The following is a 25,998-nucleotide window of genomic DNA, read 5'->3' as shown; positions in this document are numbered from 1 at the left end:
CAGACTCGCAAGTGAAGTGTTGCCTAACCTGGAAGGACTATTAGGGGCTCTAGGTGATAGGGAGGGAAGAGATGTAGGGGGACGTGTAGCGCTTGTTCCACTTGCAAGCACTTGTACCAGGTTGCAAACACTTGTACCAGGAGAGAGGTCAGTGGGGAGGAACAAGTGGATGAGTCTAGCTAAAAGAGCTGCTCTGAATTTGATAGCTGTTTATTTATTATTCTTCATAATTGGGCAATTTATCATCTCCAATCAGCTGCAAATTCTCAAAATGAACTTTACTCAACTGTAACATAGCAATCCTTTTTAAAAATGCTAATCTATGCATTTGTATTCATGTTCATTGAAGAGAGCAGAAGGAACAAGTTACTGTGCTTTTTATCAGACTTTATAAGATACTTATTACAAATCTTTTCCTTCATTTCTAGTAAGGTTTTGCCTCTCATTCCACAGTTGTCTATCCAGTCTTGTTGAAGCTTTCTGCTAAGGGGTTATGAATCCTAAGTTCCTTCATGGCCATTTCCACCTCTAACATTCCTTTCCCCTTTCTCACTTTCACTGGCATGTCACTGGCTTATAAGCTTTAATTGTATTAGGCTTGCAGCATTGAGTGCCTCCAACACAAATCTTCTTCCTCCTCCCACTCACAGCTTTACTCTTTAACTCTCTTCCACTGAATTTTGTTGGAGCACTTATTGTGCGGAACCCACCTTGCTTCCTTAATATAGACCATAAGACATAGGAGCAGAATTAAGTCATTTGGCCAATCGAGTCTGCTCCACCATTCGAACATGGCTGATTTATTTTCCCCATCAACCCTATTCTCCTGCTTTCTTCCCTTTGACACTTACTAATCAAAAACCTATCAATCTCTGCTTTAAATTACTTGGCCTCCGCAAACGTCTGTGGCAATAAATTTCAGTTTCACCACCCTCTAGCTAAAGAAAGTCCTCATCTCTATTCTAACTGGACTTCCTTGTATTCTGAGGCTGTGCCCTCTGGCCCTAGACTCTCCCATTAATTGAAACATCCACATCTATTCAGGCCTTTCAAAATTTGGCAGGTTTCGATGAGATCCCTCTCATTCTTCTGAACTCCAGTGAGTACATCAAACCTTTCTACTTTTATCCTCCCACTGCTCATCGTTATTAAGTAACGCCTGCTCTCAGTTGTGTTTGATTCTTTCTTGTGCTAAAATAGTGCTCACATCTCAAAAAAACTTCAAATCGTTTCAATGAAGATCATTTCAATGGTACAGCGGTCAGAGCTTGTTACCTCACAGCTCCAGGGATCTGGACCTTAGATGGGTGGAGTTTGTGAGTTCTCTCCGTGTCCCTTGATATTCTAGTTTCCTCCTTCATCCCAAAGACATGCTATAAGTTAATTGACTACTGTATTCTCCCCTCACTGTAGCTTATTGGCAAAAGCAAACTAAGGCACATGTGTGACCAAAAATAAACTGCAGAGGTGAAGGGGAACATGCCCAATGAGATTGCTGTGATGAGATTGTTCAGCTGAGAGCCAGTATCTGATGGGCCAAGTGATTTCCAATGGGGCATTTGCTTTTGAAGCTTGAGTTCCATGCCACTACCTGTCCCTGCTGTATGACTCGATGACCTCCTTCCATGTGGAATTTTAAACCCTTTTAGCTGGAAATGCATGAGTTTCAGCGGGGGGGGGGGGGGGGGAGAAAAAGGCAGGTTAACACCATACAGAATTCTTAAACACTGCTGATGGTGTTCATCTAAGTACAAAAGAAAAACCCAAATCGCCTTGAGCCAGGGAAACATGATAGGGCAGATGACCATTATCCAGTCTGATTAGTTAGCCAGCTGGTCTGAGCCCTATCACTGACCCTTGACACTTTCCCTAGCAACTACAGGAAGTGCAACATTGGTTCTTAGTGACTTCACCACTATTTAGTGACCTAAACAGCTCTTCTAGGTGAAGAGAAAATTCACATGCATCTCCTCTAGCTACATTTACTGCCACAAACAAGAAAGTCTGTAGATGCTGGAAGTCTAAGCAACATACGCAAAATGCTGGAGGAACTCAGCAGGTCAGGCAGCATCAATGGAAAAGAGTACGATGAGTACGTTTCAGGCTGAGAACCTTCAGCAGGACTAAAGAGAAAAAGATGAGTAGAGTTTAAAGGTGGAGGAGGGGAGAGAGAAACACAAGGTGATAGATGAAACCGGGAGGGGGAGGGAGGGTTAAAGTAAAGAGTTGGGAAGTTGATTGGTGAAAGAGATACAGGGTATGAGAAGGAAGAAACTAATAGAGAGCTCAGAAGGCCATGGAAGAAAGAAAAGGAGCACCAAAGTGGAGTGATGGGCAGGCAAGGAGACAAGGTGAGAAATGGAAAAGGGGGGTGGGGAATAGTGAAGGAAAGTGGGGAGGTATTACTGGAAGTTTGAGAAATCGATGTTCATACCATCAGGTTGGAAGCTACCCAGACGTTGTTCCTCTAACCTGACTGTGGCCTTGACAGTAGAGGAGGCCATGGGAGATCCTGCTTTTTCTGTTGAACAGAGCGTAGGTGTTCGGTAAAGTGTCTCTCAATCTGTGTTGTGTCTCACCGATATTAGAGGAGGCCACACCAGGGGCACTGGACACAGTATATGACCCCAACAGACTCACAGTTGAAGTGTCACATCATATGGAAGGACTGTTTAGGGCCCTGAATGGTAGTGAGGGAGACGGTGTAGGAACAGGTGTAGCACTTATTCTGCTTGCAAGGGTAAGTGCCAGAAGGGAGATCAGTGAGGAGGGATGAACAGACAAGAAAGTCACGTAGGGAGCAGTCCCTGCGGAAAGCAGAAATAAATGCTGGGGGGGAGGGAGAATGTGCTTGGTGGTGGGATCCTGTTGGAGATGGCGGAAGTAATGTGCTGTACGCGGATGCTGGTGAGGTACTTCTGGTAACACCCCCCACCGCCACCACCATTCCCCATCCCCTTTTCCTTCTCTCACCTTTTCTCCTTTCCTGTCTGTCGCCTCCCTTTGGTGCTCCTCCTCCCTTTTTTTCCTTCCATGGCCTTCTGTCCTCTATTAGATTCCACTTTCTCCAGCCCTGTATCTCTTTCACTAATCAACTTTCCATTTCTTTACTTCACCCCTCCCCCTCCCAGTTTCACCTATCACCTTGTGTTTGTCCCCAACCCCACCCTTCACCCCACCTTTTAACTCTACTCCTCATCTTTTTTATCCAGTCCTGCTGAAGGATCTTGGCCCAAAACATTGACTATACTCTTTTCCATAGATGCTGCCTGGCCTGCTGAGTATTTTGTGTGTGTAACCTCATTTGGTGCTCTTAGTTTAGCGTCCTCTACATTGGCGAGACCAGTTGCAAATCTAGGTGACTAATTTTGCAGGGCTTCCATTCTCTTGGGTATTCCGAGTTCCCTGCTGCACACCATTTCAACTCTTCTTCCTATCTCTTCCTTTTCTCACACAGACCTGTCTAGCCTTGGTCTTCTCCACTGCCAGAACACAGCTCAACATAAACTGGAGGAAAGACACCTTTCCAGTGGAATATACATTGTATTCTCCAATTCCCTTCTTCTGTTTTTCCCCACCCCTTACAATCTACCTCCAGTGCCATTTTTGTTCCCATTCCCATATGTCCTCCAGCCCCCTCTCTTGAGTTTTCATCTTCCCTTCTTGGTTTCATCCACCTACTACCCACACATTTTGCCCTCTTGAACCCTCTCTCCCTTCCAGTTCCATCTGCCCTTCACTTCTCTTCTAAATGTTGGCAAACATTTGAGTGTGTGTTTTCCAGCTCCTGCATCACCTCCTTAGTGATAGTAATGAGAAGAGAACATGTCCTTAATGATGAATGGCTCCTTTTTGAGGCATTGCCTTTTGAAGATGCCCTCGATGTTGGTAGGATTAGTACCCACGAGGTTCAGTAACTGAAGACTGGATTGTCACTATGGGATGCAGGGAGTGAGGAGCTGGTCAGAAAATCAGAGATGAAGGTTAAAAAAAAAATTGCTACTAGTTCTAAGTTTGTACCAGATTCCAGAAGAAAGGATGGGGCAATACACTGAGGAATTTGAGTGTGATAATAGACAATGTCACCCGTTTCCCTTTGTCTCCCCCTGGTTTTAGGCTGTACACAAGTAGAAGCCAGTTGGTAAATGCACAGCTGTTATTGACTAAATTGAAATGCTGCGAATCTAATTAGTGGACAAGTGCTTTGTGATTGTGAATACTCAATGCTCACTTCAAAATTGCTTGAAGATATGAAACCCTTTCAAACAAAGAAAATCTACTTCCTCAGGATATACTAAGAAAGTGCACAGTTACAAAAATCACAAAGCATGCTGTTCAAATTTTTTATTTGAAACAAAATACGATGGAACCAATTGTTGAGTACTGACTATAAAATGGCAGCTGCAAGAGAAAGATAATTTTAGTCTATAAATTGAAGGTCTACCTGTCCCAGACATTTGTCTAGTATTTTATTGGTTTGCTGCCAACATCACCGTGGGTTGTAAGCTTTTCTTGCAACAACTGCTTGTTCAGCAAATGTTTCTCTTTTCAGCCATTTGGGTTCTGTGAAATAGATTGTGGTTGTATCTACTGCTGCTTGGAAATATTCTCTGAGAAATTTTGAGATAAACCACACACATGAATCTGGAAAGAAAATTAATTAGCATAGTAGATGTTTGTATGTGCTCTTTGCCAGGACAAATTACTGAGAGCAGGAGGCTGGTTTTGGAGGAATGCAGTGAATAGAGGGTTGCGTTGTGGATCTGGAGATCATCGCAGAGACTGGCTGCAGTGTGTTGGAATATATTAACAACTAGGAGGAGGATATGATGTGTCACTAATTATCACAGTTAAAATAGTTAATAGGTCAGTTGGAGTTGCATTGGTGTAGAAAGTAGCCAGCGTACTTCCCAAATTCATGAGTTGCAAGGCAAATCTGGTGGCAGAGCAGAAATGAAGGAGGGGTTTGAATATGTTATGGTAGAGGCAGCATGACATATGGAATTGGATGTTAGTGGCTATTGTAACGGACAGGATACAAGGTTAGAAGCAAAGTTTGGAGTCATGAGGGCCCATAGGTTGTGAACTGTCTGGGTCATTCTTGTCTGTTGGCTGAAGATGGGGATGGATTGGAGTGAATGGTAAGAAGGCCAAGGCAGTAGCTGTGATCTTCCCAGTTTTAGGTTGAATCAGCAAATGTCCCATATCCCTCTATTTTGAAAATATTTTTTAATGAGGTATGCAAAATTATGAGGGGTTTACATAAGGAAGTGGCTTTTTCCACTGAAGTTGGGGGGACTACAACTAGAGTTTACAGTCCTAGAGTCATACAGCATGGAAGAAGACCTTTCAACCCAATTCTTCCATGCCAACCAAGATCCCTAACTAAGTTGCACCTGTTTGAGTTTGGCCCATATTCCCAACCTTTTTAATGCCGTGGACCTCTACTAACCAGGAGGTCTGTAGACCATTGCAATTTGCCTATCTCCACAATAGGTCAACGGCAGATGCAATTTCAGTGGCTCTTCACATGCCTTTAGACCACCTGGACAACACAAGCATCTGTGTCAGGATGCTGTTCATCAACTATAGCTCAGAACTTAATACCATCATTCCCACAATCCTGATTGAAAAGTTACAGAATCTGGGCCTCTGTACCTCCCTCTGCAATTGGATCCTCAACATCCTAACCAGAAGAACACAATCTGTGGATTGGTGATAGCATATCCTCCTCGCAAACGATCAACACTGGTGCACCTCAGGGGTGTCTGCTCAGCCCACTGCTCTACTCTAAACCCATGACTGTGTGACTAGACATAGCTTAAATGCCATCTATAAATTTGCTGATGATGCAGCCATTGTTGGTAGAATCTCAACTGGTGATGAGAGGGCATTCGGGAGCAAGATATGCCAACTAGTGGAGTGGTGTCACAGGAATAACCTGGCACTCGGTGTCAGTAAGATGAAAGAGCTGATGGTGGACTTCAGGAAGGGTAAGATGAAGGAACACATAGCAATCCTCATAGTGATCAGAAGTGGTGAGAGTGAGCAGTTTCAAGTTCCTGGGTGGGTGTCAAGATCTCTGAGGACCTAACCTGGACCCAACATATCGACGCAGTTATAAAGAAGGCAAGACAACTACTATACTTCATTAGGAGTTTGAAGGGATTTGGCATGTCAACAAATATACTCAAAAATTTCTATAATTGGACAGTGGCGAGCATTCTGACAGGCTGCATCACTGCCTGGTATGGGGGGCGGGGGGGGGGGGATGCTACTTATCAGAGTATGCTACTGCACAGGACCAAAAGAAGTTGCAGAGGGTTGTAAATTTAGTCTGCTCCATCTTGGGTACTAGCCTACAATGTCCCCAGGACATCTTCAAGGAGTGGTGCCTAAGAAAGGCAGTGTCCATTATTAAGGACCTCCAGCACCCAGGGTATGCCTTTTTCTCACTGTTACCATCAGGTAGGAGGTACAGAAGCCTGAAGACACACACTCAGCGATTCAGGAACAGCTTCTTCCCCTCTGCCATCCGATTCCTAAATGGACATTGAATCCATTGAACACTACCTCACTTTTTAAATATATATTATTTGTTTTTTGCATGATTTTTAATCTATTCGATATACATGTACTTTAATCAATTTACTTATGTTTTTTTTCTTCTATATTATGTATTGCATTACACAATTTCACAACACATGCCGATGATAATAAACTTGATTCTGATTCTGACCCCAGGTCAGGAACTCCTGCTCTGAATCTTTTCTATCTATGTACCTGTCCAAGTGTCTTTTAAATGTTTTTGTACCTGTCTCAACCACTTCCTCTGGCAACTAGGTCCATACACACCACCCTCTGAAGAAATTGTCCCTTTTAAATCTTTCCCCTTTCATCTTAAACCTCTGCCATCTAGTTTTTGATGCCTTCCCTTTGGGGAGTTGGGGAAGACTGTGGATTCACTCTATCTATGGCTCTCTATAAGGTTACCCTTCAGTCTCTGGTGTTCCAAGGAGTGAAGTTCTGCCCTATTCAAATAGGTTAAGGGCAATGTTCCCTCTAAATTTCTTTTTATAGCTGCATGGAGCAACATTGCTTTGAGCAGGAAATTTTTACATGGCCTGAGAAACCTGCAATTTTAATAAAATTACTAGTTATGCAAACAGTTTTATAGAAATGAATTTTTATCTTGTTCTAACAGGTTATTTAAAATTTAGAAGTCATAAAATAGAATTTTTCACATCAAGCACAAACCACAGCTCACAGGTAAACAACGTCAGACAGTCAAAACAACTGACAGGCATAATAGCAAAAGTAAACTGTTTTGACTAGATGGTATCAGCATTCAGCAGGCCATTGGCTTATTAACAATAAGCTACCAACTTCCATTCTGTGTTTATTGTTACAATTTGTAACGGAGTTGTAACGTGAAACACTGATAATGTAAATACATTGAAGTTCTAAATGTTTCAAAGTAAAGAAGTAGTACGTTTATTATTTAGAACATTTATTGATTAATTACAGGATATTTCACTATTAACATAGGTTTCAAAATTATATTAGCATAATTTCAACATTATATTAACATAATTTCTTAAAAACACAGCAACTGTTTGTCTCCCCTCTCGTTGAGGAAGGAATAATATCTGTCTCTCCCTTGTTAGTGAGGGAGGGAGAGCCTGAGGAATGTTGAATTGTTGGAGTGAACAGAGTTTCTGATGTACTGTAGACCATCTTTTCTGTTGCTTTCATTGTAGATGGTGGGTATGCTGATGCTTTATGCTAGAATAAGTGGGGGGAGAGGGAGGAGGAGGGTTGATGCTGCTGCTTGTGCATAGGTGGTAGGGGGTTTGGGGGTTCTTGTGTTTTTTCTGTCATTCATTCTTTGGTTTTTCTTCTGTTTCGAGGATGTCTGCAGAGAGTGAGAATTTCAGGTTGTATATTGTGTACATTCTCTTATGTTAAATGGAACCATATTAATATTATATAAAAGATTCCAGCTGCATGTCAATAAAGACTATGTGCACAGGAGCATTTCAGTTGCTGTGTGCCCATGCATCCACACAACTAGAAGGAACAGTGGTTAAGGCTGAATGGTGGATGTGAGATTGATTGCAATATTTAAGAGAAATTTGGATAGGTTCATGGATGGGAGGGATATGGAGGTCAATGTCCCAAGTCGATGGGCATGACTTCAGGATTGAAGGACGTCCATTTAGAACTGAGATATGGAGAAATTACTTTAGTCAGAGGGTAGTAAATTTGTGGAATTTGTTGCCATGAACGGCTGTGGAGGCCAAGTCATTGAGTGTATTTAAGGCAGAGATAGGTAGGCTCTTGATTAGCCAGGGCATCAAAGGGAGTGGGGTGAAGGCAGGGGAGTGAGGCTGACTGGAAGAATTGGATCATCCCATGATTGAATGGTGGAGCAGATTTGATGGACTGAATGACCTGCTTCTACTCCTCTTATGGTCTCATGGTCTAATTGTGGGTCGATGAAACTAGGCAGAATAACAGTTCAGCGTGGACTAGATGGTCCAAAGAGCCTCTTTTCTGAGATGTAGTCTTCTGTGATTCTATATTATATACAAAATCCCAAGAAGAAATAAATGAAAACAATTCATTGATTCTCTATTTTTAAAGTTTAGGATTTGTTGATTTCAGCTCAGGCTCTCCACACTCAGGACTTCTAGTTGTTGTCTATGAAAATTCTATCTTGAGCACGGTGTTTCCTTTATCAGTAAGACCTTTTAATATATTATTAAGTGTTGCCTTGAGATCTACCCAAGCTCTTTGCTGTCTCATCCATTCATTCTTGTACCTAATATTTACAAGTGTTGCTCTAGATCACTTTTTGGTGCTAATTTGTCAGACGAGCTCTTGATGTAGCTGCAGAAGTGAAGGAAATTTAAAATTAGTTTGTAGGAATTATTGAGTTTTATAAAGAAGAGTGGAAAGAAAACAAACTATTGGAGAATTTAGTGGTCAGGCAGCATCTGTAGAAGGAAATGTGCAGTTGAGACTTCTGGACTGGACTCAAAACTTCTGCTGTCCATTTAACTTCACAGATAAGACCACAAGACGTAGGAGCAATATTAAGCCATTCAGCACATCAAGTTATCCCGCTCAATTCCATTCTACTGCCTTTTCCCCTTAACTTTTGATGCCCTGGCTAATCAAGAATCTGTCTGTCATCCTCCACTTAAGATATACTCAACGACTTGGCCTCCACATCAGTCTATGGAAATGTGTTCTACAGATTCACCACCCTTTGGCTAAAGAAATTGCTCCTCATCTCTGTTCTAAGGGATGCTCTTGTATTTTGAAGTTGTGCCCCTTGATCCTAGAGTTCCCAGCTATAGGAAATAGCTTCTGCATGTCTACTCTATCTAGGCCTTTCCATATTTGATAGGTTTCAGATGCTGCTTGACCCATTAACTTCCTCCAGCAGCTTGTCTTTTGCTCCAGATTTCAGCATCTACAGTCTCTGTTATAGAAAATGCTTCACTGTTGACAATTCAGAATGTATTTAACAGTCAACAAAATTTTTTATTTTAATCTTTGTTATTCAGTTAAAGAACTTTGCCTGACATATTCTTTTGTTCCTTCTACAAATATGCAGGGTTCGCTGAAGCTGCACAATAAAAATGAGGAAATGAAGACAATTGAAACATCTATAGAAGAGAGTCGCTATCCACAGACAGTAGGAGAGCCGAAGAAACCACCGCCACCACCACCTCCGCCACCACCCCCTACTCCTCCTCCTCCTCCACCTCCCCCTCCTCCTCCGAGTTTGGAACAGTCTGAATGTAGTAAAGCTACCACGTGTAGCACAGTATGCTCCAGAATCACTGATGCAAAAGAACAAGTAAACGGCGACGTGTCTTTGATTGAAAAGTCTTCGGTGCTTAAAGGCACCTGTCCAGCATCAAAGTTCTCCAGAACCAAGTTCAGGAAGCCAACAATTGGCAATGGGATGGTAATGAGCAAAGACTCAAGCCAGCTGAAAGCTGGTCTTACTGCTGCCAGCTCGGTTAAAGAACACTTGAGCACTCCAAGTTATGTAGATTACAAGAATGTGAATTCAACAGATCAGGAAGCTGGGAAGGATGGCACCAGCAGTAAACTCTGTGGGAAGACCGTTCTCACCCAAACGTCTAAGGAGACCTTGCTGGAAAAAGCGTCGGTAAGGCAAGAGTCTCTGGTGGGCGACACAGCCCTGTGCCACGAAAGAAATTCGCCACGTCACGATCAGCTGGTCTCCACAGAGAAGGCAGAGCACACGATCCCAAAGCTAGACAAGCAACCGACGACAAATTGCACTTCAGCAGACCATCGAGCTGCTACTAGCACTGACATCTATGGGAGGAGGTCCACCAGTGGTGCAGGGGTGGAAGGTGTCATTTCTGCACCCTCACCAGCGGGACCGGCGGCTTCGTTAAGCAGGAATCCTACATTTCCACCTCTTCCTCCTCCCCCTCAGCCCCCTCCCGCCCAGGTAGAAATCAGCCAGGGGTTGGTAATTTCAGATACGGACATCAAGCCGTCTGTCGAAAATCAGCCCGTGTTGAGCAACCTACCTCTTCACTTTGGGTTCAAGCTCCATGCTCACAACTTCAGTGCAGAGTCTGCTACCACTGAACGCACAAATGACAGCAGCCTGCAGCCCCCGCGCCTCGACAGCATGAAAGCTTTCACTCAGCTCGCTGAAAGGAGCCGTGAGCCGCCGTGCCTTCCCGTGCCCAGGTCTGATTCTGCCAGTTCAGCTGGTACCACGGTGGCTAGCTTTAAAAGCCTCCTAAACAGCAAGCCCTCACTCAAGCCCAGCACACTGAAGGTGGCGCATCAGCAACTACAAAAGACCTACCAGAACTGCTCGATCCCAAGTACCACCCTCCAACCAAAACTCTTAAACAAAAGGAAGGGAAAGAGCCCCCGTATGAAGGTGGTTGCAAGCAGCAGCATCAGCGGTTTTGGTGAGTGTTTGACTTCATCGGTAGCATCTTCGGGACTATTGAAAACTGCTACATATAGAACAGAGCAAAAAGCTCACTCTGACCATCCTCACCTGATCAGGAGTCCAAGCTTTTCTTCAGTTTTCAATGAATCTAAAATTATTAAGCCCCGCCTGCCAAAGCTGACCAAGGCTTGCATTTCCCCACCTCCACCCCAGAAACCTGAGGGAGGAAGGCATTTTATGTCCCAGCAGGGTCACCACGAAGAGAGAGTCTCTAAAAATGGTTCACAAGACTCTCTGTCATTAAGCTGCACTTCAGAAGTCCACAAACCTAAACGGGCCCGTGCAAAACTTGACCCCATGCCTCATCTCGAAGAGCCGCCACGTAGGACTTTAAAGATCCCCCCTTCCAAAGTACTTTCAATGATGTCAAAGACCAAGGAATTTATCAGGGAGAAAGAGCCTCCAATACTTCAGCCAGAGACTGAAATTGTGCCCAGCAAAACTTTTACAGCCTCTCTTCCCGGGAAGCGGAGACGGGGCAGGCCGAAAAAGCAGCTGATGGCTGCAGTTAAAGCCACAGTGCCAGCTCCGTTGCTCACTGCACCGTCAGTTGTCACAGAGAGTGCAGGTGAGCCCGAGGAGGAGACCACGCACCCTGGAAGTCTTGAATCAAGTGAGCTGAAGAATAAGTCGGTGGAGTATGTGCAGAAAATGACTGCTGGTGATGACTTTGAAATGGGCGGTGAAACCGACTCAAAATCGTCCAAGAAGGGGAAGAGGCAATTGATGAAGACACTTCTGGATAAGAAATTTATCAAGAAGATCAATAAAATGAAGACGCTGAAAAGGAAAAAGCTTTTGAACCAAATCCTTTTGAGCGCTGGTGGGTCAAGTAATAAAGGGAAAGTGCAATCAAAGCTAAACAGTACTGTCTCATCTTTCACTGCCACCTTTGGCTCCAAGGTGGGCCAGCAAATTAATGTTAGTAAAAAAGGAACTATTTACATTGGAAAGAAAAGGGGCCGGAAGCCCAAAATGTCCTTAGATGGTCCATACATAAGTAGCATGCTGTCTATTGATAATAAGCCATCACCACCAGCATTCTCTACAACACTAGGGCAAGTGCTGCCAAACTTCACGCAGTCATCGAACTCGAATGTACCAGATATCCTCCCTTCACCAACTTACTCCCAGTCGTCAGGAGTGAGTGGAAGTCAGAGTCCTGCCAGCAGCGATGCAGGGTTTATCGAGCCCACCCCAGTGCCAAACTTGCATCTGCACAGCAGCAAGGGCAACGCGGTGCAGGCACTCGTGACACGAAAAGCCTCCAAAGGCCGCCGAAAGCTGTCGCCTCCGACCCTGCTGCCAAACTCGCCGTCCCACCTGTGTGAGCTGACGTCGCTGAAGGAAGCCACACCTTCGCCCATTAGCGAGTCGCACAGTGAAGAGACCATCCCAAGTGACAGTGGCATCGGGACGGACAACAACAGCACGTCGGACCGGGCAGAGAAGTTCTGCGGGCCAAGGAAGCGGCGGTACTCCTTTGACCACGTTTCCGTCATGCCTCCCGAGAGTGCTGCTGTCCTGTCTGGGCTGAAGGAGAAACATAAGCACAAGTGCAAACGCAGAGCCCATGATTATCTTAGCTATGACAAACTTAAGCGGCAGAAGAGGAAACGGAAAAAGAAGTACTTACAGCTGCGGAACAAACAGGACCCTAATTTTTTGGCTGAATTGGAGGAACTGATAACTAGATTAAGTGAATTAAGAATAACTCACAGAAGTCATCACTACATCCCCAGAGACATTCTTCCTTCAATCTTTCGGATCAATTTTGGCAGCTTCTACACACACCCACCTTTTCCTTTTGACCCTATGCACTATGTCCGGAAACCTGAGCTGAAGAAAAAGCGGGGAAGGCCCCCAAAAATGCGAGACGCCATGGCTGAAGTCCCCTTTGTCCACAGCTTGGGGTACCCCCTAGCAAATGGTGGTTTCTTCCCTTCCTACAGTATGCCTTACTCTCCAACACCAGTCTCAGCAGGCCCACTGGGATTGGGTTATTATGCACGGTACCCTCCCACATTGTATCCACCTCCGCCTCCCCCTCCTCCCCCCTCCCTGAGTAGTACAATGCCCCCTCCTTCATACATGCATACTGGCCACCTGCTCCTGAACCCCAACAAGTACCACAAAAAGAAACACAGACTCCTCAGACCAGAGGCCTTTTTAGCTGGCAGTCGGACCTCGCTGCTGTCCATGGGCACTTACGCCAGCATCCCGGCAGAAATGGCTTACAGCTGGATGCACGAACACAAACACAAACATCGGCACAAGCACCGGGAGCATCGCTCCTCAGAACAGAATCCGTCATCTATGGACGGTTTAACAGTTAATCCCTCGCTGCTCCGGCGGTACACATATGGAAAGGAAGCAATGTCAGAACGGCACAAGCATAAAGACAAACACAGGTGCCATACACCGTTTACCCACTTGTCCTCTTCTAAAGGGTTACTCGGTAGAGGGGACCAGTGGACTCGAAGGGACTCCACGGAGCACAGTTCCATATCAGTGGGATTGCAAACTCCTCTTCAAATAGACTGCACGGATGGGTCAGCAGGCTCTTGTTCAGGACGATACATGTCCAGTTCAGAATCGAACATCAGTGAAGAACATACCAATCTGTTTACAAGTGCAATAGGAAGCTACAAGCCTAGCAAGCCCTTGAATGGCATGGGGCGAAAGAAGCCATCGGACAGTCCAGAACTTGTTGCCACGCAGGATATTTTGCCGAGCAGGTTAATAAGGAGGGACAGGCCTCCTTCTGGGGAAAGAAACAACCTGACACCAGCAGGTAGGAATGATTATATCGAGAAATTCTTAAGTAGCCTCCCGATTAATAGTGCCTTGATTTAGGTGTGCTTGAACTTGCTAATTTTGGGATGGTGCCCCAATTACTTAGGATCCACTGATCTATCCTCACCAGTCACCTTTGTCACCCTCGCAAGTTTGAAAGACATAACATGGCATTAATTCTATGCATTCCCTAATGTCTACACTCTTCCAAATGTGACTAAATCATGTCCCTAGGATCTTCTCCAATAATTTCCCAACCACTGATGTGGTGGGGCTCACTACCTCAAATACATGCCTTGTCTGTGAAAAAGCTAAACAAAGTAATGTTCCTCAGGGACCAAGGTTTAAAACACATTACGTGTATCACAGCACATAAATTAATATTAACACAATAATAATAATAACAGATTTAAATGTGTTATGGATGTAAAAGTTGTTTTGAGTTTGTGTAAGTTATTGGTGAGGGCACACTTAAAGCACTCTGTATGGTTTTTTTTCACCCTGTTATGGGAAAAGCATGGTTAAACTGGAAAGAGTACAAAGAAGATTTATGAAAATGTTGCCAGGTCTAGAGGGTCTGAGTTATTAGAAGAAGTTAGTCAGGCTGGATCTTTATTCCTTTGAATGTAGAAGAATGAGGGGCAATCTTAAAGTGTGTTAAAATGTATGAGAGGCATTAATAAAGTGGATGGTAGCAGTCTTTTCTCCAGGGCAGTTGAGACCAAAACAAAGGGGATATTGATTTAAAAGGGACTTGAGGGGCAAAATTTTGTTGCAAAGGGTGGTGAGTATATGGAATGAGATGCCAGAGGAAATGGTTGAAGTGGGTACAGTAGTATCATTTCAGAAGTACTTGGATAGGTACGGGGCGGGGGGGGGGGGGGATTTCTTAAAAGGGATGAGGGCCAAAAGCAGGAAATTGGGAGAAGCCGTGGAGACACCATGATTGGCATAGAAAACATAGAAACATAGAAAATAGGTGCAGGAGTAGGCCATTTGGCACTTCGAGCCTGCACCGCCATTCAGTAAGATCATGGCTGATCATCCAACTCAGAACCCTGTACCTTCCTTCTCTCCATACCCCTGATCCCTTTAGCCACAAGGGCCATATCTAACTCCCTCTTAAATATAGCCAATGAACTGGCCTCAACTGTTTCCTGTGGCAGAGAATTCCACATGTACCAGTTGGCCCAAAGGCCCAGTATCCTTGCTATATTGCTTCATGACTGTTTCTCTAAGGTATTTAGAGTTTTACCTCAGTAGTTTTGGCAGCCTCAGAATTATCCTAGGCTGAAGAGTCCATGGTGTGGTGTACTATCATGTTCTAGCCCAAATGATGCTGTTTTAAGACAGACGTTTGTGTGCACAGCAATGACATAGAGTCAACCTCCAGTTGTAACATAAGATAGGTTTGTGAAGGAAGGGCTAAAGATGAAGTTAATACTGATTACACACCATGTCCCTTTAGTCTGCTACTTCGTACAGAAATCTTTGCCTTCTTTATGTAAAACACTTTATTGATATAATAATCCCAAGTTATTCTGTAACTAAAGAACATCTTTCATTGATGTCCAACAGGCTTGTTAGTTTTTAAATTAAAAGCCCAGATATAATTTTTTCTGCTTGTTGGCAGAAGGCTTAGAAAAACACTTCCCTTCTGCTTGAAGACCCTTCTCCAATGTGATTATGCTTTTGACTTTGTATTGTGGGGACTCTGATGTATTTTAAATGTGACCTGTGAATGTACTGATTCTGGATAATAGCTTGAACAGCCATAACATAAATTCAGAGACCAAGTGTACATTAATTAAATGGGCGCAAGCGTGTGAGTTGCAGTTCTGTCCTTCAGTACTCATGCAAGAGTGTGGCTCCAGATCAGTAGGATTGTAGACTCCTCTCCAAATACACTGTACAGTTGGGTTAGTGGTTTTGTGCTCAGGATTGATGTTCTATGTTTTATCTCTGTGTTAACTTTTGAGGAGGTGCTGTGTGAAATCTCCAGACAGAAAGTTTAGGGATTCAGTTGTGATGATGGTAGAGATCAGAAAATCAGGAAAGTACACTCCAATTTCAACCCCACCAGCTCAAAGTTCATTTATTATCAAAGTATGTATGCTATATACAACCTTGAGATTCACCTCCTTACAGGCAGCCACAACACAAAGAAACCCAATAGAACCCATTAAATAAAGATCGCCAAACATCCAATGTACAGAAAAACAAAAAAAAAGTGCAAGCTATAAAAGTAGACAAATAGCATTAAGAACTGAAATTCACAAAAGTGAGTCCACACCCATGAAGCCAGTCATCATTGCAGCCGATCCAGGAGCCCGTTAGTTGCAGGCCACAGCCACAGTTCTGTGCAGAAACGAGTAAATGGTGCACGACAAGGGATTTATTTCTTTTATGAAGACGGGCAGAAAAGCACATCAAAAACTTTGGTTAGGCTGCACTTAGAGTATTATGTTTGATTATGGTCGCCCATTACAGGATATGAAGGTTTTAGAGATGGTGCAGAGGAATAGGACGGGAGAGGTTCCTGAGGATTGGAGGGTTGCCGGTGTTGTTCCATTATTCAAGAAAGGGCGTAGAGATAGCCCAGGAAATTGTAGACCAATGAGTCTTACTTCAGTGGTTGGTAAGTTGATGGAGAAGATCCTGAGAGGCAGGATTTATGAACGTTTGTAGAGGCATAATATGATCAGGAATAGTCAGCATGGATTTGTCAAAGGCAGGTCATGCCTTATGAGCCTGATTGAATTTTTTGAGGATGTGACGAAACACATTGATGAAGGTAGAGCAGTAGATGTAGTGTATATGGATTTCAGCAAGACATTTGACAATTTACCCCATGCAAGGCTCATTGAGAAAGTAAGGAGCCTGGGATCCAAGGAGACATTGCTTTGTGAATCCAGAACTGGCTTGCCCACAGAAGGCAAAGAGTGGTTATAGACGGGTCATATTCTGCATAGAGTTCAGTCACCAGTGTGCCTTAGGGATCTGTTCTGGGACCCATACTCTTTGTGATTTTTATAAATGTCCTGGATGAGGAAGTGGATGGATAGGTTAGTAAATCTGCTGCTGACAGAAAGGTTGGGGGTGTTGTGGATAGTGTGGAGGGTTGCCAGAAGTTACAGTGGGACATTGATAGGATGCAAAACTGGGTTGAGAAGTGGCAGGTGGAATTCAACCCAGCTAAGTGTGAGGTGGTTCATTTTGCTAGGTCAAATACGATGGCAGAATATAGTATTAATGGTAAGACTCTTAGCAGTGTGGAGGATCAGAGGGATCTTGGGGTCAGAATCCATAGGACACTCAAAGCTGCTGCGCAGGTTGACTCTGTGGTTAAGAAGACGTACAGTGCATTGGCCTTCATCAATCATGAGACTGAGTTCAAGAGCCGAGAGGTAATGTTGCAGCTATGTAGGACCCTGGTCACACCACACTTGGAGTACTGTGCTCAGTTCTGGTCGCCTCACTATAGGAAGGATGTGGAAACCATAGAAAGGCTGCAGAGGAGATTTGCAAGGATGCTGCCTGGATTGGGGAGCATGCCTTATGAGAATAGGTTGAGTGAACTCAGCCTTTTTTCCTTGAAGCGACAGAGGATGAGAGGTGACCTGATAGAGGTGAATAAGATGATGAGAGGCGTTGATCGTGCTGATAGAGGCTTTTTTCCAGGGCTGGAATGGCTAGCATGAGAGGGCACAGTTTAAAGGTGCTTAGAAGTAGGTACAGAGGAGATGTCAGGGGTAAGTATTTTATACAGAGAGTGGTGAGTACGTGGTTTGGGCTGCCGGCGATGGTGATGGAGGTGGATACGATAGGGTCTTTTAAGAGGCTCCTGGACAGGTACATGGAGCTCAGAAAAATAGAGAGCTATGGGCAACCCTAAGTAATTCCTAAGGTAAGGGCATGTTCGGCACAGTTTTGTGGGCCGAAGAGCCTGTATTGTGCTGTAGGTTTTCTGTGTTTCTGTGTTCTATGTATTACCAGGATGTTGCCTGTACTGGGAAGTATTAGCAATAAGGAGAGATTGTTTTGTCTGGAGCACTGGAGGCTGAGGGGAGAACTGTTAGGTTTATAAAAATACACAAGGCTTAGATAGGATAGATGTTAAAGGTCTCTTTCCTATATCAGATACTAGAGTCCAAAGTTCAAAGTAGCTCAATTACCCAGCTACATATACCTTGAGATTTAGTCCATATAAGCTTGTACTACCTTGAGATTTATTTTCTTGCAGGCATTTACAAAAAAATAAAGAATATAATAGAATTTACATACATAAACAAAGACTGATTAACAACCAATATGCAAAAGGGTTTAAGATGGGGAGGGGGAGTTTAAAACGAGTATGTGGGGCAGGTTTTTTATACAAAAATGGTGGGTGCTTGGAATATACTGCCAGGAGTTGGTGGTAGAAGCAGGTATGATATTGGCATTTAAGAAGCATTTAGGCAGACACGTAAGCATGAAAGGGAATGGAGGGGCATGGGCACGTGCAGGCAGTTGAGGTTAGTTTCATTCGGCATCAGGGTCAGCACAGATTGGGCTGAAGGGCATGTTCTTGTCTTTACTGTTCTGTGTTCTGTGCATGTTCTTAAGACTAGCCCAGCTGTTCAGCACTTTGGAATTCTTTCCCTAATGCCTATAGATGTTCAGACAATTGAAACTCTCTATCTGAGATCGCCAGCCTTCTGTTAGAGACTGACGTCAGTTCCATGGAGTTAAGCCACAGAAGCACAATATAAGCATGACCATTATCGGAGTGAATGGTTACCACAGTTTCAAGGATCTGATTGAGTGCCCATTTCCCTAATCTTCTACAGTTCTGGACGTTTGCTTACACCATGTTTTATTTCCTTTTTTCCAAAGTTCTTTGGAAAACTTAACTATGCTAATCATTTCCTCGCCTTCAGACAGGGCTATTGAACGACCCATGTCTGGTCTCCAGATTCTCCATTGGCACTTTTCTGTTCATGTGCGCTGTATTATCCAGAGGAAATTTGAAGATATGATCATGTTCTTGATATAATTCAGATATCATCATTCAGTGTTATTGGATAAAAGTTTTAAGCTAGTCGAGATTTCCCAGTTACATGAAGCTGTGTTACAATGTCATTCAGTGTGGACCAAACAAAAACGCTTGTGCAGTGACAACTAAGGTAACGTTTTTAGTAACAATTAACAGAGTGTGTTCCTTTACAAAGAAAATATAAATATGTTTTATTTGTAACATATACATTAAAGCGTACAGTGAAGTGCATTGTTTGCACCAATGACCAACACAGTGCAAGGATGTTCTGGCAGCAGCCCGTAAAGGGCGCCATGCTTGCAGCTCCAAAGTAGCATGTCCACAACCTACTAACCCTAATCCGTACATCTTTGTAATGTGGGAGGAAACCAGAGCACCTGGAAAAAAGCCACATTGTCACAAGGGGAACGTAGAAACTCCTTACAGAGTGGCAGGAATTGAACTCTAGTCTTCTAATCGCTGGTGCTATAAATTACACAAGAACAGTGGCATTTCTGTGCATTAATTTAAATTAGATGAATGGCTTTTGATTCATGGATATACACTCAGTGGTCACTTCATTGGGTACCTCCTGTACCTAATAAAGTGGCCATTGAGTGTATGTTTGTGGTCTCCTCCAGCTGGACTCCTTCATCCACAGAACTGCCACTCACTGGTTGTTTGTTTATTTATTCATTCATTCACTCATTCCTTCACCCCATTCTCTAAAATCTAGAGACTTGTGCTGAAAATACCAAGAGATCAATGGTTTCTGAGATACTCAAACAATCACGTCTGGCACCAACAATCAATCCATGGTCAAAGTCACTTAGATCACATTTCTTCCCCATTCTGATGTTTGGTCTGAACCTCTTGACCATGTCTGCTGGCTTTTATTCATTGAGTTACTGCCACGTGATCGGCTGATTAGATGTCTTCATTAATGAGCAGCTGTACTTAATAAAGTAAACATATGCTGTGTATATGTTTACCAGATTGCTAAAATAACTTCCAAAGCTAGTTGCCAAATTATCACTATTCTCAGTGATTCATGGATGTTGTTTCAAGGCAGTGTAGCTTGTTGTGCAAAATAGAATCCTACTTCCATGTCAAAGGCAAACACTTAGATATTTTAGTGCTGTGCTTGTTTGTGAGTGTTACACAGGGCTTTTGTATCTAGTGTTGACCTGTTTCCCATTGCAATTCAGTTCATACCAAAAATCCCGTGGAAAGGAGGATACCTTGTCAAGGAGACATTGGACTGAGTTGAGGGAGAGAGAGCTTAAAGGAAGCGAGCAGGGACAGTTGGCACTTCTTGTGCACCATAGTTCCTAATGAGACATTAGATTGTGCTTAATTAGGCACTGGGCAAAGACCAATAAAAAGAAGTTGGTTTTAAGCAGAGCTGCCACTGTGTGAGTTGGCCAGTGTTAGAGTGGGGAGCTGAGGTTTTGACAAGGAGAGTTGCAGACCTGGGGTAGATTTTTTTCATTATTTATTCTTTTGTTTTCTTATTGCACATTTAAAGCAGTGGGAATGCCAGACAGGATGCTGGAATCCTCCTTTTGCAGAATGTGGGAGGGCAGGGAGACCTCCAGTGTCCCTGACGACTATGCCCTCAAGAAATACATCCAATTGCAGCTTCTGACAGGCTGTGTTAAGGAGATGGAGCTGGAACTGAATGAACTCCAGGTCACTCAGGAGGCCGAGCAGTTGATAGACAGGACATGGAGGGTAGTTACACCCAAGGTGCAGGACATAGGTAACTGGATGACTATCAGGAAGAAGTAAGTGGATAGGCAACAAGTGCACTATACCGATGTGGCCATTCCTCTCAGCAATATCTTTGAATAATTGGGGGAGGGTGTGTAGATGACTAAGCAGAGGCAAGGCACAGTGGTCAGGTGTCTGGCTCTGTGGCTCAGAACAGAAGGAGGAAAAGAGGTGATAAGAGATTGGTTAGGGGAGCAGAAAGGTTCTGTGCATGAGAACGAGATTCCAGATGGTTTGTTGCCTGCCCCCCCCCCCCCCCCCCCGGGTGATGACCAATGACATGGGAAGAAAAGATGATGAGGTCCTGTAAAGTGAGTTCAGAGAGTTAGGTTCTAAGTTAAAGGACAGGACCTCCAGAGTTGTGATCTCGGGATTGCTACCTGTGACACGTGCTAATGAGGCTGGAAGATACAGTTTAACATGTGCCTAAGGAGTTGGTGCATGACGGAAGGCTTTAGAATTTTGGATCATTGGGGTCTCTTGTAGGGAAGGTGGACCTGTACAGAAAAGATGGCTTGCACCTGGAGTGGAAACTAATATCCTGGCGGGAAGGTTTTCTAGATCTGCACGGGGGAACTAGTGTTGCAGGGGGTTGGGAACCAGAGTATCAGTGCAAATAATGGAGAGGTTGTGAAGATATGTTGTTAAGCATACATACCAAGTCAGGAATACAAAGGTGGAGCATGATGGGACTAATGTTCTGAGCTGCATATCTTTTAATACAACGAGTATTTTAGGAAAGTCGGATGAGCTTAGGGCACAGACCAGCGTGTGCAATCATGCTATTGTAGCTGTTAGTGAGACTTGGTTGTAGGAGGGGCAGAGCTGGCAACTCAATATTCTGGTCTTCATAAATCAATGTTTTGAGTACAGTAGTTGGGATGTTATGCTAAAATAGTATAACATGTTGGTGAGGCCTCATTTGGAGTATTATGTCCAGTTTTGGTCATTTACCTACGGGGAAACTGGATTGAAATAGTACAGAAAAACTTTACAAAGATGTTCCTGGGACTTGAGAACTTAAGTTATAGTTTGGGTCTTTATTCCTTGGAACATAGAAGATTGAGGGGAGATTTGATAGAGGAATGCAAAATTATGAGGGGTATAGGTAGGATAAATGTAAGCAGTCTTTCCACTGAGGTTGGGTGAGAGTCCAACTAGAGGTCTTGGATTAAGGTTGAAATGTGAAATGTTGCAGGGGAAGTTCTTCACTCAGAGTGTGATGGGAGTATGAAATGAGCTGCCAGTGCATGTGTGGATGTGGATTTGATTTCGACATTTAAGATAATTTGGGTAGGTACATGGATAGGAGAGGTAAGGAAGGCTACGATCCAGGTGCAGGTTGATGGGTCTAGGCAGGTTAATGGTTCAACACAGACTGGATGGGTCAAAGGGCCTGTTTTTGCGCTATAAAGCTCTATGACTCAACCTGCCAAACATGAAGATGGTGTGTTTGTTGTATCTGATCTACTAAGTGGTGTAAGTCATTTGTATATATTGGAGAAATGAAACATTAGCCTTTCCACTGTCAAGGAAGGATATATGATTGTGGTGCCATCTGTTGCATGAAGTGAATCCATGTTAAATGCTGCATAGGAAGCTTTCAACACTTGAGTCCACCATGGAGACAGTCTATGTTAACCTCTACAGTGGTTAAACCAAGCATAGCTTAGACAAATGGTTTGCAAAGCACCCATGCTTCTTGTTGCATGCCCATAAGACTAGAGCAGAAATGGGCTATTCAGCACATCGTCTGTCCACCATTCTATCATGGCTGATTTATTATCCTCCTCAACCCATTCTCCTGCCCTGTCCCTGTAACCTTTGAGACCCTAACTAATCAAGAACCGATAAGCCTCTGCTTTAAATATACCTAATGACTTGGCCTGAAGGAACTTAGCAGGTCAGACAGTATCTATGGAGAGGAATGAACAATCGATGTCTTTGGGTCAGGGCTCTTAATCAGGACCCAGAAGAAGGGTCTTACCCTGAAATGTTGACTGTTTATTCCTCTCCATAGAATTATGATCATAGAATACTGTTATTCCCATCTATTTGAATTCTAAATGAATCCTAAATTAATCTATTTTTCTTTTCTGTGAATTTGTGTCTTTTTGGCACCACAAGTCTTTATGCAGTAATTGGCTTCCCTCGATAGGGCTGCAGATGGTGTGCCCATGGCACTGCTAATTCTAAGTGGAAATATAAGCAGCTGAGCAATGCAACTGTATAATTCATCGATCAAATCAAAGCTGTTAGAAAACTGGATTATTATCCTATTTCATAGGTCAGAGCAACAGTTTGAGTTGTGGCAAATTTATAGGCCTTTCCACATTGTTAGTGTTTTGGTCTATACACACCTCCTTCCACACTTGTTTCAGCTCATTATCCGTCCTTCTATTCCTTTGTACACTGTGCTTATCCAGTTTCCTCTAAATGCACTTTATTTGCTTCAACTGTTTAATGTGGTAATGCCTTCTAGCACTCCACCACAGAAGCAAGTCCTTTGGCCCATCTAAGTCTTGCCATGCTGTTATAATAAACTACATTCTCACTATTCCACATACCGAGCATAAATGCTTGTTGTTGCAATATGTCCCTGTTGGATTTGTTCAGTTATTGATCCAAATAACTGAGTTCATTAGGTCAAGCAATATCTCTATAGGACTGCACATGCACAGGCACAGAGACAGGCAGGCACACCATCCCTGAACTGTTCCCACAACCAGTGGACTCACTTTCAAGGACTTTTCATCGCATGCTCTCTATTTATTGCTTATTTATATATTACTGTTTTAGGTTTTTTCTTGGTTTCCTTTCACTTACTGAGAATGCCCGCAAGAATATTAATCTCAGGTTTGTATACGGTGGCATATTTGTTCTTTGATAATAAATTTACTTTGAACTTTGACCATCCAGTAGCCTTTCCCCAGCTTCCTTCCCCTCTCCTACCTATTCTATCTGCCAATACTTATTCCACTTAGTGGTTTTCCTATCCTGGCCACCATCCCTCCCTTGGTTGCACTCTTCATCTTCCAGTCACCTTCCCTCCCCTACCCTCTCAATCAACCCCTTTTCACCTGCATCCAATCTCCCCCTCACCTTGCTCTTTCAGTCCAGGTGAAGGGTTTCAATTCGAAATGTTGGCTCTTCACTTTCCTCCTTAGATGCTGCCTAACCCACTAAGTTCCTCCAGTGGCTTAGTTTTTTGGGTCCAGGTTTCAACATTTGTAGATTCTTGTGTCTCCATTGTTCAGTTCTTTGTGGCTTTAGCTGAGCAGGTCAAATTGCAGTGAACAGTGTGCAAATTTTCTTAAGTTACTTCGGGTGAGAGGCTACATTATATGAAAAGAGTAAGGCTTGTTTCCTTTCAGCAGAGCAGTGCAAATGAAGCCTTTTGCCTATTTCATAGGTGAGCTGTTTGTAATTACCCACCAGTCACTCTGCTCAAGAACAGAAGCTAAATTGTCAACTCATTTCCCCTTCCTTCATTTGGGGAAAAAAATGTTCTATCTGAAAATGGCTTTATGGAATCTTTCCTGTGTGTTACTTTAAAATTCTAATCAACCTGTTGACTGTATACCCAAAATTGATGTATTTGGCATACCCCTACCTTCCCCAATCCCTTTTTAATCCTACGTTTGCAGTCTGACCTGCTATCTGTTTCCAGTACTTTTCTCCTCTGTCTGGATGCTGGTGCCTAAAATTCTAAGTGTGACCGCACAGGGAAGGAGCTGTAACACTTGGTACCCCCAGCTGCTGCTGATCCTTCTAACAGTTGTTTGCAGATCAGAGCAGAGATCTTGGCTCTAATCCATTGCCTCAGGAAAGATGTGTGAAATGAGATTCTGAGAAAGAGGTTAAAAAATAACAGGAAAGGGAACAATCAAGCCTGCTGTAAAGTACAGCAAACAATTCAGTCTGATTCTTTCCTTGTGTTCTTTAAGCAACTGTGTATGTTGCCTATCCTAATCTTGAAGAGTCATGGCTGAGGTATGATTATTCATGAAGTTATGATATTATTCATTATTTATTGCGGCTCTATAAAACCCTGGTTAGACCACACTTGGAATATTATTGTGATCAGTCTGATCTCCTCATTATAGGAAGGATGTAGAAGCTTTAAAGAGGGGACAGAGATTTATCAGGATGCTCTTAGGATCAGAGAGCATGTCTTATGAAGATAGATTGACAAAGCTAGCTTTTCTCTTTAGAACAAAGGAGGATGAAGGGGGACTTGATAGACGTGTACAAAATGATATGAGGCATAGATCCAGTGGACAGTCAGAGACCTTTTCCCAGGGCAGAAATGGCTAATACGAAGAGGCATAATATTAAGGTGATTTCAGGAAAATTTAAGGGGGATGTCAGAGGTCGGTTGTTTTTACACAGAGAGTGATGGGTATGTGAAATGTGCTGCCAGGGATAGTGGTAGAGGCAGATACATTTGGGGCATTTAAGATGCTCTTAGATAGGTACGTGGATGATAAAACAAAATGAACGTCTTTGTGGGAGTAACTACACACACAAAATGCTGGTGGAACACAGCAGGCCAGGCAGCATCTATAAGGAGAAGCACTGTCGATGTTTCGGGCCGAGACCCTTCGTCAGGACTAACTGAAAGGAGAGATACTAAGAGATTTGAAAGTGGTGGGGGGAGGGGGAAATGCGAAATGATAGGAGAAGACCAGAGGGGGTGGGATGAAAAATCTCTCCTTTTAGTTAGTCCTGACGAAGGGTCTCGGCCCGAAACATCGACAGTGCTTCTCCTTATAGATGCTGCCTGGCCTGCTGTGTTCCACCAGCATTTTGTGTGTGTTGTTTGAATTTCCAGCATCTGCAGATTTCCTTGTGTTTGGTCTTTGTAGGAGTGAAGGGTTAGATTGATCTTAGAGTAGGTTAAAAGGTCAGCACAACATTGTGGGCCAAAGGGCCTGTACTGCACTGTACTGTTCTATGTTCTAAATGTTGTCCATATGTCCTGATAATTAGTACCATGCTGTGACAGCTTGTGGTAAATGATTAGAACTGGACAGAACCACAGCTAAGTCATTGTGGTCAACATAAATAACAAGAGCAGCACATATGACAGTTTGACGTGATGGTCCAGTGTAGTGACTGGCAAAGGAGAGGTGAGGCTACGTTTTCCATCTGTAGCCTTCTTTATTCTGGGATGCTTAGTCATCAGGGTAATATTCTTCTGTTCATTGTTTTCCCCTCTCCAGTTCCTATCCAATACCGTGAAATCCATTCATACTCTTCTACTGGCTGTAAAAGTGTCTCACTTCAATATCTGGCTGCTGAAAGCAGTAAAGCTCACCATTCGCAGATGCATTTGATTTGAGGTTGCTTTATTTTAATTTACATGTAGGTTCTTATTTGTGTTGGGGGC

General features: G+C 43.5%; 1 protein-coding gene across 4 annotated transcripts in view; it reads left to right on the top strand.

The window, feature by feature from the left end:
- ash1l (ash1 (absent, small, or homeotic)-like (Drosophila)) overlaps positions 1-25,998 on the top strand; it is a 372,059-nt gene that overhangs the window by 150,573 nt on the left and 195,488 nt on the right. For all 4 annotated transcript variants that reach the window (XM_073061208.1, XM_073061209.1, XM_073061207.1 and 1 more), the window contains one exon: positions 9,626-13,817. In XM_073061208.1, coding sequence (XP_072917309.1) covers positions 9,626-13,817 — 4,192 coding nt within the window. The remainder of the gene's footprint in view (positions 1-9,625; positions 13,818-25,998) is intronic.

This window comes from Hemitrygon akajei, chromosome 11 (assembly GCF_048418815.1).
Source record: "Hemitrygon akajei chromosome 11, sHemAka1.3, whole genome shotgun sequence".
NCBI lineage: Eukaryota > Metazoa > Chordata > Chondrichthyes > Myliobatiformes > Dasyatidae > Hemitrygon > Hemitrygon akajei.
The sequence above is the reverse complement of the archived record's forward strand: the minus strand, read 5'-3'. Positions and strand labels throughout refer to the sequence as shown.